This window comes from Lampetra fluviatilis, chromosome 3 (genome assembly GCF_964198595.1).
Source record: "Lampetra fluviatilis chromosome 3, kcLamFluv1.1, whole genome shotgun sequence".
NCBI lineage: Eukaryota > Metazoa > Chordata > Hyperoartia > Petromyzontiformes > Petromyzontidae > Lampetra > Lampetra fluviatilis.
The window spans coordinates 3680952-3694876 of NC_136277.1; the positions used below are offsets into that span (position 1 = coordinate 3680952).

Here is a 13925-nt window from a genome sequence, read left to right on the forward strand (position 1 = left end):
ACCTTGCTCATTACTTTGACAGTGTGGTGTGATCCTGACCTAATCCAGCAATATTATTCATGCACAACTTTTACCGCTGACCATAAACATTTTGTAGAGGCCCACACATGCTTTACCTATAATTAACTTCTCGATTATTCATGAACTGCAGTTTCAGAAGTATATGCCCAACATTCATCAGTGTTTCAAATTGTCTCTGGTTTTTAAACAGTTTGTCTACAAAAAAATACTTTGGTTACCAATTACTAAATATACGATAAACCCTTAATATTCGCAAGGATATGTGCCTTGAGAATGGCACGAAAATTTAATTCACGAATATTAATACTTAAAGCTTAAGGAAAATATAGTTAGGGGCATTAATGCGTATACACAGAACTGTATGTATATATGAATGAATACATATACAGTATTGTATAGTAATATCGTGTTATTTAACTTACCTTTAATGATGAACGTAAACATTTAAAAGTGCAAATAAATTAATGGAAATTACGCAGTGAGTAATTTTTAAAAAAATGTAATTGCGCTCGCATGTAAACTGTGTGGCAGACAAAGGCAGACTGAGAGGGAAAGCGTCGAGTGGGCAACTTTCACAATCTATGCCTCTTTTAGCTTGCTATGGCTGAGGATATTTAATATACAACCCCACAAATTTCAAATAGCACTACCGTGAATGTGTTTTGAATACACAATCTCTATTATAAAACCTGCGAATATTCAGGTGTACAGCAAAGTTTTCACTCCATTACTTACTCTCTAATGCATACTGTAAAACATAGTAATATAAATTATTTTGAGCCAATTGCACATAAATAAATAGTTTTATTATTACTCTTTGGTTCTTTCGGTAAAGTCACGTAGGTGAAAAAAAAATCACGACGTTTCGATTGCAACACAAGCAATCATCATCAGGTGTGACAACCACAGCAAGGACATTTTTTACTGAAGTGGGAGAGATGCCGGAGTTACATTTTTTTGCTGTGGTTGTCGCACCTGATGATGATTGCTTGTGTTGCAATCGAAACGTCGTGATTTACTTATTTTTTTCACTTATGTGACTTTAACGAAAGAACCAAAGAGTATGGATCCTTGCAGTCCCGAAAACTTCAAATCTAGTTGTATTATTGAACAGGAGGCCAATACCGAGTACAGGTGATGGGGAGGCCGACTACAGACAGCTCGCGAGTGACAAACTCGAGGCCAGGTGCCCTCGGGGTAGGGACTAGGAAAGGTGGATGGGCTCTCACTGCCCAACTCGTGTAGGTGCAACGATTCGAGAAAATTTAATTTTTAGAAAAGATGAGAGAGGGAGGGGTGGAATGTACCCAAATAGAACCGAAAAATAAAATAACCTTCACGTGCCAAGTGAGTTTGTCATTATTGTAAATCCCCTGGAGGAGTAACCACCTCATGTCTATCCAAGGAGTGATACGTCAGGAGTCCATCCCTTTCACAAGGCCTCTGACCGCATGCATACTCACGCAGGATTTAGCAGCTTCGGGGACCATCTAGCCTCATATTCCCATTGTTTTACCTTGAGTTTATGACTAAGGTGACGTGTGAGTAGGTCTGAACCGTGCATAGCGGGCATCTAGGACAGTCGAGTGAAGAATCGGTGAATTTGACCCTCCTTTCATGAGTCATGTAGGTCCCGTATAGGAAGTTTAATTTAATAAGCATCTATGATAGTGACCTAGGGCCTGCAGCCGGAGCATGCCAGATGTGAATCCACTCGTTTTGGGAAATGTCCTGGTCCAAGAGCTTTTCCCAGAGCTTCCTATTACTGGGCCAGATCTGGAACTCCTCATTAATTCATGAGGAGATACGCTTCTGCCAGTCTGTATTTTTTCTTTGACATGTGCACAATGTCTACACTATGGGAACCTCATTTGCCAGTACAAAATATGATAATTGGTTCTTTACCCTTCTATCTGGCAACAAGTGTGTCAGTTTTGTTGCCAGATAGAAGGGTAAAGAACCAATTATCATGTGCACAATGGTCATAGTTCTTTTCTGGAATTTGGTGATAGCGATTTGTAGGTACCTAAAAAATATATATCTGAGGGATGTTTTCATGTGCCCGCATTTGCTCACAAGAGATCATCTTGCCACCTTTAGTCCAAAGGTCGCCAACCTTTTCCAAGCCTGTCACTTTCCAGCTGGGCCACTTGATCCCCCTGTTGCTCATTCTCAGGGGTTTCCCCATAGTGGGGATCGTCATTGTAGGGGAGCGGAGAAGGAGATATGTCTGTCCTTGCATATCCCCGGTTCAATGCCCCTGGAGTCTGTCTTTGGTTGGGGAGAGGGAAACCCTGATAAGGGACCATGGGCTCACAGAATCTTCTTCCAATTTTTCACTAGTTCCACGTTCTGAAGAGCGACTGCTTTGTGATATTTAAGGAGGTCTGGGAGAGCCAGGCCTCTCTCGTTCTTAGACAGGTTAAGGGAATGGTAGCGTATCCACGCTAGTTTGTGGTTCCAAATGTAAGAGGAAATGCGTGAGTGGAGTGTTTTGAAGTAGGCTCTCGGCATCTGGGTAGGGACCATTCGTAGGTGGTCTAAAGGCTTTGGACGGACCATCATCTTTACCAGGTGGGTCTTATTTATGAAGTGAGAGGGGGATATCTGCCTATGCCACAAGTGAGGTGGTAAACTCCTGGAACAAAGGAGGGATTTTTTTTCTGAAAGAGTAATATGCGAGAGAGGAATGGATTGTCACTCCCAGATATTTAATGTGCATTGGGCACCACGGCTTATATCCTGACACATTCCATATTCCCTTACTCGGGTCAAAATGGCAAGGATCGAGGTTGCTGGAAGGACATTGTAGGCCAGGGGTGGGGAACCTTTTTTCTGCCAAGGGCCATTTGGATATTTATAACATCATTCGCGGGCCATACAAAATTATCAACTCTAAAATTAGCCTGTTATATTTGGTCAAACATTTAATTAACTCACCCCTAATGTGATGGCTGGAACTGCTTCTCTTTGGTGAGGCGTGTGATGTTAGCTGGTATTGATGATGTTGCTACTCGCAACTGCTTTTCCAGGTTTGCTCCGAGATTTATTGAATTTCGAGTCCCGCCTGCGGTTGCCTTGGAAGGGCCAGATGAAATGATTTCGCGGGCCTCATATGGCCCGCAGGCCGGACGTTCCCCACCCCTTGTTGTTGGCATATAAGTTTAGTTTGTATTCCACTGTCCCGCTATATATTTCTGACACCTGTTGGCTTCTCTAAATGCTTTTGGCGAAGGGTCCCATGGCTAGAGTAAATAACAGTGGGGAAATGGGGCAACCTTGCCTGGTGCCTCTGCTCAGACAAAAGCTTGGAGATGTTAAGTAATTTGTAACCACGGTGGCCGAAGGGCGGCAGAAAAAGAGTTTTCATTTGTCAATAAAGGAACCGGGAATGTCGAAATTGCCCATTATCCGGATTTGGAAGGCCCAGTTAATTCTATAAAAAGCTTTTTCTCAATCCAGGGTAAGGGTGTCGGCAATTAGATTGTCTTTTGTAGCGAAATTTGCGGCATTAACCAAAGTCTTAATCTTGTCAGCCGAGTGCGTTTTTAATTAAGCCCGTTTGTGCTTCTCCAGTAACTGCCAGGGTGGCCTTTTCTAATCTGTTTGCAATATTTATGGTGAATAGTTTGTTATTCGAGTTCAACAGTGAGATGGGCTTATAGGGAGGGGGATTTTGGCTCAGAAGGTATCTATTACCGCATTTGTCAGGGAGTCAGACGTATATAAGGACTCGTATAAATCTTAAAAGCGCACGTTTATTTATTCCATATTCCAGCCCTATTTACAACCAGAAGTAAATAGTTATTAAATTAAGATAATTTGAGCCACAATAATCACATCCACAATTCCTGTTATCCACAGTCAGATTAATTTGTGTTCCTTCCAGTGACAGAATTGCACAATTGTGTATTTTTTTTTACTTTTACTCAAAAACACTAAAAACATCTTCATGGTATCCCTTGTGCACTTATATCCCGCTCGCTTCAGAAAGAATGCATTTATTAAAGTGGGGAATTGCGCAACTGTGGTTTTAGCAGTTTTTTGCTTTCATAATTATTTTATGAGGTTTGCTTCATATCCAGGGATGGACTAAGTAGTATAAATAAAACATTAACGAATATTACATGTTATATATTACAAGACGTTTGAACAAAAGAGAATAATTGTTGGAGGGACATAACTGGAAAACGAGTGTCTATTTCTAGGAAAGTTCATGAAGGCAAACTATGTAAAATAGATGGAGGAATATTTATTTGCAGCATGCAGATGTACAATCTTGAGCAATACTAATTAATTAATGACTTGCAATGAGAAAAATTACGTATTTTTCAGCAGCCACTTAACACTAACGACAACACTGTAGTAGTCGCTTCAGCTCTGCTCCCCAATGCAACGCAAGTTGTGGCTCACACTGCAGATTTAACCTGCAGCTGCCAACAAGGTTTTAATTCCCGTCGTACCATCATTTCAACTCGTACTACAGATCCAACCTGCAGCAGATGTCCTGTCATTCCATTACAGATAGTTCCCGAGTTACGATGGTCCGACTTACGATAATTCGATCTTACGATGGCGATTGCGATACGACAAAATTGTTAAATATTTTAAATTTCGCGCGGCAGGCAAACACAGCAGCGTACGAGGTACGATACTGTACGTTGGGACGCTGTCGGGATGTACGCATCTCCCGCCTTGTGTGATGCAGATAGGATTGTTTCCTGAAAAACGTTTTTATTAAATTGCAGTTCATATAGGTAGGCGAAGAATTTACCTCGTTTTTTTTACTTTACATTTTAATGTGCAATACAGTATTGTAATTAAAAATACATACAGTATATAGTTTATACAGTACGGTACTGTAAATTGCTCTGTTTTGCTAAATTACCACCATTCTTTACGACTCCTGGGTAGGCTAGGCCATCTTCGACTTACGATATTTTTGACTTACGATGGGGTCGTCGTAACGCATCTCCATCGTAAGTAGAGGAATACCTAAAATACCCTCAAGTCTTGTAGCTGACTCAATCATCTCTTAGGTATCCCAATCTTCCACTGCTAGCTTAACCAACAATTGTTTCATAGCTGTCACACGGTGGTACTGCTAGCTGAACCCACGATTGTTTCGAATTCGTTCCAGAGTTCTGCAGTAGCTTTACTCATGGTCATCTCACATCATCCAGCACATCTGTCAACTCTTTCTCAGGGAAAGACCCTTACTGTAATCCACATTTTCGGAGACTCGTTTGGCCAACCCCATTCAACTTTATTAAAAACATATCATATTGGCTTTTGGGAAAATGGTATTTGGCAATGAAAAGCAACTTACCAAGATTGAATTAATGCATACTGCCTGTGGAGGCTACCTTTGATTTTTCCCAGTAATCCAGGCGGCCTTCTGAGATAAAACCTTTATTGGCAGATGTTACTTCGAGTAGATATTTCTTAAAATAAAATAATTCCTTCGTTGTTAGTGTCTTCTGAGAGCATTTAGGCATGATCAGTTTTAAACATAGGAAACTCCTTTGAATGTAGTCTTCGAGTGAATGAAACAGGAAATGTATTTTCTGGAAGACATCATCCAAACGAGGCCATGAGGTGCCGTTTACCTTGAGGGATGCCACCTTGTGAATAACGAGGTAGGCTGTTTTAGAAGAGGCTGGGGCTTGCTGATACAATCCTCCACTGACATTACCTGGGTTGACCAACTGAAAACTTCCTGGGGGTTACACCTGACCTGTCTTGAGTTAGCTGGGACAGTATTGAGCCACCAGCTGTCAACCCCAAGAGCTCTACCATAGACTTTAACCTGTCACATCTGAGGTCTCCTGCAATCTCCCTGCCTGGAACTATCTGGAAAGCCTGACCTTAAATTATCTAAAAGGCGGCGCTGAGAGCACCACCTTTCATTCGTATTTTACGCTATCTCGTCTCTATCTGGAGCATCGCGGCGTCGGTGCCTGGAGGTACCGAGAGTTACCTTGAGAATGCTACATCATCATGGGGGACACCTGGAATTACCTGGACAGTGCTATCTCATCAAGTGTCTGGAGATACCTCATGAGCGCCTTGAGGTACCTGTAGTGAGTCCTACGAGCTCAATCTCATCATTACCCAAGGCGATCCTATACTGGAGGACTGCGAGTGCAACTTTGAACTGGAAATTGGGGAATTTCGAATTTCCAAGAGTGCAGTCTTCCAATCGGTGTCATGAGTACCCATGGGGCATTTGCCCATCATCCTCGAAGCATAGTTGTTGTGACTAGCTTAACCCTTTCCCATCCTGAGACGTCTGCAAGTTGCAATGTGGGTCCTGTTCTCACCGCTGAATCTCGGAACGCGCAAGCGGTTAGCGTTAATTGTATTTAGAGAGTCATAGTGCTGCTGTTTTTAAAGACATTGTAATGTACTCACTGCAGAGAACTGTTCCTACATGACTTGATCTATGACAGCTGGCGCCATACTGTGCCACACATCCTCCTGCCTTTCACTGAGATCAATGTGCTCTCATTATGAAGTCTCAAGAGGCAATTGTCGAGTAGTAAAATTTACTCTGAATCTTGATCGTTAACACTGATTATAATCAGTGTTGTGGTTTCATAGAAGTACTTAGTGACCCTATATATATCGGTTTACCTAGCTGGTAAATATGAGTTCGAATTTGCTGGGAATGTCATAATGTAACAGTGATGTGGATTACTAGATATACTTGGTGATCTAAAGTCATTGTGCTTTCTTGCATGCCTGGCTAACAAATCTGAGTACTATACCATTTCTTCACCACGGTGTCGTGATTTTAACTGAAATACACACAGAGACCAGACTAATTCATTTATTGTTTAAATTTTCATAGCATTAAAAAAATTACTTTGGTGTCATAAATGTTTTTGAAGCGTTGACATGGCTTCTTCTTGTGTGGTTTGGCAGACGACTGTTTTGGCTGTGCTGGTGGTAATCTGAGAGGTGATTGGTTGGGTCATTGAGGCATTGCGTTAAACATTCCCGATTTCACAGTGATAGACTGAAACCGATCCTCACAGCCTGCAATGACATATGGATCACAAACAGGGACATTAACAAATATCATGGAACAAAAACTTTAAAGTTTGCAAAGCAGCATGGACAGCTGCATTCTCGGGATTCCACTGTGACAGGACAAAGAACACGTGAACTACATACTGTAGGTTAGAGACATCATATCGACTGTTAATGTGGGTTTAGACACGACACGACCCTAAAAAAGGATGATGGTCACTGATTGAGTGGATGTCAACCCGGATGGAGTTATCACATCAGCTCGGTTGCAGGTGCTGGGCCGATGGTTACATCACAAGACCATGACAGATGGAGACATCAGCAGTGGATGTATCATGGTTATTGATAATGTTGAACGATTTTTATAAAATTAAAACTAAAAGTCAGGCCCTGTACATGTGTCTGTTCGAACCTACTTCATGGTGATTGATGTGCCCTCCATTGGAACATTCACATTGGAACATGCTGTGTATTTTGAACGTTTGCTTATGCCAATTGGTGCTTTCATGACGAGAGTTGAACCATATTCGATTCTTAATTATATGACTTTGAAATCAATATCTGCGTTAACAAAATGATCAGTTTATTGATAATAATGATCAATGTATTCATAATTTCTGAATATCCTGACGAGGATTGCATGTGCATGTTTGGATGGGCTTCTCTTCCTAACTGGGCCGGTAGCCTGATTGGTTAGTGTGCCCCTGCGTTGCCTTATCATCAGTGTTTTATCATCCCATCACCCTTCACCATGGTACACTGCAAAATTGAGGGTGAAAAAAAACTCCCGTCCATAAAGCAGAACATGCTTGGAGAAAGTCCGGCCTCACTATTCATCATCAAATATTTAAAGAACAACTTTGTACTTATCATAACATTGCCTTGGCTAAATCCTCCTTCGTTGCTGGTCGCATTGCAAATAGTGATAACAATCATCGGACATTATTTTCCTGTATCAGTCCACTTTTGAATAAGGAACCAAATGTCATCTCTCATTCCTGCTGATTTCTGTACTAAAGTTTTTTTACAATAAAATTACCATCATCCGGTCCAAATTACTTTCCTGCTCATAGCACCGAGACTGCTTTGGTAAGGGTGGTCAATGATTTCCTTTTGTCAGCAGATAAAGGCTTTTTCAGCCTCCTCATTCTGATAGATCTAAGCACGGCATTTGACTCTTGATCACGGGGTTCTTTCTTGAGTCACTGGAAGTTTCAATGGGGATCTCTGGCATTGCTTTGTTGTGGTGCCACTCTTACTGAAAGAAACGTAGGTACTTCATCACAGAGGATGGCTTCAAGGCACCAATTAGACCGGTTATCCATGGTGTTCCGCAAGGATCTGTGTTTGCACCATCATTTTTTACCATCTACATGGCACTATTGGGTTTTCTGCTCCGACATCTTGGCTTATCCCACCATAGCTATGCATATGGGACTAAAATGTATATCCGTTTAGGTCCAGACTATGCAACAGTATCTTCTGCGCTATCTGCATCACTAACAATCAGGCAATCGGAGTCGGTAGATATATTTAAGTCTGCTTTGAAAACCCATCGCTTTAAAGTGGCCTTCCCTCTTTAGTTTGGTCGGTTGCCCTGGTTGTTTTTGTTTCCTGCTTTTCATGCATTACGCATTGGGATCCTAGGATGGAATTCACCTTATAAATTTGAATTATTTCATATTACGTAGGTTGTGTATAGGAACGGTTAAATCCGTATGAAGAGCCATTTTTCTATCTTATTTTAGTCAGAAGTGGAGAAATGCATGTAAATTATGGTATAACCTAACAAAAATGGCATGCAGAAGTGGATGACCAAGGCTAATTCCAAAAGCCAAATTGTAGGTTACTGTAAAAGAAGACCTTGGAGGTCAGGTCTTGGCTGGGATCCAGCAATTGTAAGGTGTGGTGGCATCCATGGCCGTGATGGTTATTTAAATTATTATTTAACTTTATTTAACTAAATGTTGCTTTAAGATGTTTCAATTACAATGGGCAAGTGCTTTGCGTGTTCACTTTTGAAACTCGAAGAGTGACCACCATAATTTCCATATTTGCTTTTTAAATGATGTGCGGGAGCATGACAAATCAACAGTTGGTAATGACATGGTTTGTCTTTTCTCAGACACAGTACACACCACGCCAAGTGTGGAAGAGGCTCCCATTGGGCCAAGTGCTGTGGAGAGGGATGCAACCCATGAGGAGGAGATCTGTCGCTCAATGTCAGTGGGGCATATGCGACCATCTCAGACCTTCTCCAGTTTCGCCACGCTGAGTACCCCAACCAGCCCTCTGGACAGTTCTACTGCTCCACTGCTACCACAGAGTGGTATGCTTTTGTGTGAGAATGGTTCACGTGGATATGTATAAGTACTTTTTTGCATCTTTTCACTGTAATCATGATTTCAGTAGCCGATTTAAAAGAATAAAACATTCGGAGCAATTTCGTTAGACTTAAGGACCAAATTTACACTTAACCTTTTCTACTTCTCTCCATCTTCCACAGCCTTTAACACGCAAAAAACTAAATGCATTTCACATTAAGTGATAAGGCATTCGTCTTTTGGTACCCACATTTTACAACTTCAGCTGTAGCTCTTTTATACATGTTGTTTTATCACCCATTTAAAGAAAAAAACAGTTTGTGTGTCTCTGTTTACAAGTGAGTGTAATTTATTTTTCTTGTGTGTGTACAGTAATGAGCACGGTTTATTGGTACATTCTCTACAGGCACAGCAGGACAAGGCGCGCCTGTGCGGACAGCGTCCGTGGGCCCTGTGGGGTGGTCACGCTCACCCCTCCCCGTCACCGTGCCTAGTGCCCCAGGATTGCTCGAGGCCAAGCATATGCTGCATGACACTGATGATGTGAGTCCAACTGCATCATCAAGCAGCTGTTTTGGTCTTGCCTGCTTCAGTTGTGGACGTTGTGGGGTCGTTTAGATATTTTCATTCCAGTTAATTAACTTCCATTAAAATTAATTCACGTACATTACAGTTAAACAGGAAGTGCCATTCGTTGCAGCCAATTAGGGGGAGAGAATTGTCTAGATTTTAGGTAAACGTGCTAACTTGCATATTAAATGATTGAGATATAGTGCCTATTAGGATGCTGTATGTATATTGTATCATGTACATACAGGATTTGTGTATATGCCCACTGAGGAGATCAAGCAATAGGTTGTCTCCTGTGTAGGAGCTCGATGGATTGTCGCATTTTAAGATTGGGACGAATGATGGACTTGATGCCGTCATCAGCAGTGGCTTCATATGTTCATATGTAATTACACGTGTGCATGTGTTTGTATGTGGAGTGGTAGTGTAGCGGCTCATGTGCAGCACTATGAACCCAGCCACCTGAGTTCAATTCCCGGTCACGGCCAACACCAGTGACGATTATATGAACTGGTCCTGGGCCACCCCTAGGTCGACTCGGTCTCAAATGAGTACCTGGTGTGGTGTGTAAACATCACCACTGGGGAGACAAAGGCGGCCGGGCATGGTGCTGGCTACCCACCCCTCGTGTGCCATGCCAGCCTTCATAGGTGCTCGCGAACAGCACTTGTCCCCAATAGTTTGTTCAGGCTATATGGGTTAGTGCATTGTGCTATGAATCTAGTGACCTGAACTAAATTCATGACCATGGCGAATATCATTGACGAGTGATATCTGAACTAATCCTGAGCCGACCGCACGTTGGCCCAACCTGACCTTGTGCGGCATTCAAATATCAGAAGACAAAGGCGGCCTGGTGTGGTGCCGGTCACATCATCCTCCTGTTTTCCTTGCCAGTCTTAATAGGTGCTTGCCAACAAGACTTTCCCAACAATCTATGTAGGTGAAACGGGATGTTATTTTTTGCTTTGTGTATATATGTAGGTGTGTAAATGAAGCACAGATAGTTTATATATAATTAATCTTTATTGATATTGTTACAGGGGAATACAAGGTGGATTGGGGATGGGTTGTGAGGGCAACAACATTGCAGTATGTCAGACTCCATTCACAAAATCGTTAATATTTATAAACATTCTCGGCAGCCCATGCCAAGGGGTGGAATGCAAGACATCACCACGCTGTAACATTTGAGAACAAGACTCATGAAGCCACAATAAGATAATTTTAGGATAGCACGCACTGGCATGCTGTGTCTGTCGTGTTACCGTGTCTCTATTAATAGTTTCAGTAAATAGTCAAATACAATATTGAACAAACTGGGAAACACAATACTCTGCGATCAAACACCGGTTCTTACCACACCCATTCTAACGCATCTCCTAACGACACAGGCTGATTGCCAGCATACACGTTCAAGATGCTAGGATGCTGTAACTTAGGATATTCAATATTTAAAAAATGTTGCTTAACACCCGCAGTAAAATTGCACAACACTATAAATGTATTCTGCTAATGTTACCGCAATCTTGTCCATCTCCCTTGTTGTAATGGTATGAGTTTGGTATTTTACCATCCTCTTGTAGCTATTCCCCACCTCATAATGCAGCTTCCCTGAATTCCTACATTTGAGTTGGCTATTGTTTTTAAAAGTGTACACAGTGATACTACACACTCCTGTTTACCTTGCAAGGCCCCGCCATTCCACGGCTGTTTTAATGTCTGCTAGGAAAATCTCTGTATCCATTCCTGTGGTATTCTCCACCCTTTTGCACATTACTTTCCCCTGCTACCTGATGTTTGTTTTTTCTTTGAGTCTGGTGATTTGGCTAAATCAGCTCTAGCAATCATTCAATATGTCCTCTTCTGAAAATTATGTGCTGCTGCTCTCTCTGGATCTTAAACCAATATATAAGCTTTTACCCCTGCTCTTACCAATGCACCTTCTAGTTATAGAGAAATTATTTCTGGGTGTTCAACTTTTATTATTATTCTTTCCAATACTCGGTCCTCTTCTGACACATGTGTTCACATTCATCTTTGAAATTAGACTTTGTCAACTCATGATCTGTATTACTTTCCCTAATTTTACCTCTTCTTTAAACACTGTCATTGCTCACACGGATTTCCTTACTTTTCAGTTTATTATGTCTCTGAATCCCAGTTGTAACATACATTTCAACTACTGTCACATCACAATACCTAATCCTGATAATATAATTTGCCAAACTTGTTAACACACTTCGCATTGCTAATATGAATCCATATCCCTGATTGATGCTACCCATCCTTCAACCTATTTGAGTCTGACAGGTGATCAATGATATACTAATCGTTCTTATAACTGGACTTTTCTGTGTGTTTCCACAGCAAGACACAACTGATGACCTTAGTCTGGAGATGGCAAGTCTGGAAGGTCTCATGAAGGATCTCAATGCCATCACTTCTGAATTCTAAAACGCAGTATCAAATCATTTTGAGTTTCTGCTGCTGAGCAGAAATCAACGTTGAAAAACTTTTTCCTCTCAGTCACACCTGGATTTTGAAAATGTCATTTCTACATGGAACTGGATGATGAAGAACGTTGCAGGGGCTTTGAATTTTTTTTTGTATGTTGGGGAAATGGCAATTGGAGCTCATTTTCAAGAGAAAGAACATCTCCTGGATAGATGAGTGGCTGTATGACTCGAAAAGATTGCTCTCCAAGCTGTGTAGAATAGCAGTTTTCTTGGATTGTAGCGAACCTAGAGAGAATTTTAATATTTTGTTAGTTTTAAGGTCTACTTTGATATTGATGAATACCATAGTTTAACACACTCAGGCTTTACTTAAAAAAAGTGCAGAAAGTTGCACAGGTCTACAGAGTTTTCTGAAATTAAATAAAAACAAGAGTTATATGTATTGAAGAATATTATTTCGCCGACATACATTTTGAAGGTTTTGGAAACGGCTTGTATTACATTGTATGCATTTGATTACCGCAGGATAACTGGAAAACTGCGAGACTTTCATGGTAAAAAAGTCAATGTAGCCCAATTAATGTGTTACATGTTTATTTGTGCTAATTTGTCTGAATATTTATAATATTTTTTAAGAACTAAATGAACGTGTCATCTCTTACACATGTTTATACAAACTGAGCTGGACATCAGCCTCTCCTGGGCATTTAATTACTTTGTGCAACTTTGCATATGATTGTTGCTGAAGTTTCATGTATGGAGTTCGGTTATTTATTGTATTTTATTTTAAAAATGGATTGCAACATTTTCCATGTTTCTTTACATAAAAATATATGAACCAAATTGAATTGGCCTTTTTTTATTAGAATTTGTAACATTAATCAGCAATACATAGTTTAATTAAAAATGTCTTTAAAAAAAGTGTTTTTGTCTAATATTTAAGTGAACTGTTGTATTTTGAGATGTAGATTTAGTCAATGGATTCCAAGGCAACACTTGCAGGTATAAATCTCAGGCATATTTAATTTCCTTGGACTGTGACACACTTCTAAGAAGACTTTTTCATGACCCTCACCCCACCACTTATGTGAAATGTACTCCTAAATAACAAAAAACGCAACACAATCATCAATAACATTGCCATAAAAGGAACATGTGATTTGTGACAGTTCGATTAAGACAGTGTTTATTAACGAATGTGCTGATTTTGTGCTGTGCTTGCACCACAGCCAACACGACATAAAATAATTTGTTCTGATAGAAACTACAGACTAAGCGAGAAATATAATACGTGAATATAGTGACAGTGCAACCAGTATAGTGACAGGAAAATATGAGAATGCATTTTCAAAATTGTGTATACTTTAAACACAGTGCATCCAACAACAGTGTAGAATATAGATATTGATTATATCAGGGCATGTGAAGTGGTTTCAAGAAAATAAGAATTTGAAGGTATTGGCAACCAGATATGGGCATGCTAAAAGGAGCGTGTGTGTGTTTTTTAAGAATAGAA

General features: G+C 40.7%; 1 protein-coding gene across 4 annotated transcripts in view; it reads left to right on the plus strand.

Annotated features, from left to right (window-relative positions):
- Positions 1–13472, plus strand: part of LOC144951695 (neogenin-like) — a 225504-nt gene extending 212032 nt beyond the window's left edge. For all 4 annotated transcript variants that reach the window (XM_078882001.1, XM_078882029.1, XM_078882019.1 and 1 more), the window contains 3 exons: positions 9182–9385; positions 9787–9923; positions 12321–13472. In XM_078882001.1, the coding sequence (XP_078738127.1) occupies positions 9182–9385; positions 9787–9923; positions 12321–12407 (428 nt within the window). In that variant the 3' untranslated portion in view covers positions 12408–13472. The remainder of the gene's footprint in view (positions 1–9181; positions 9386–9786; positions 9924–12320) is intronic.
- Positions 13473–13925: the final 453 nt, after the last annotated feature.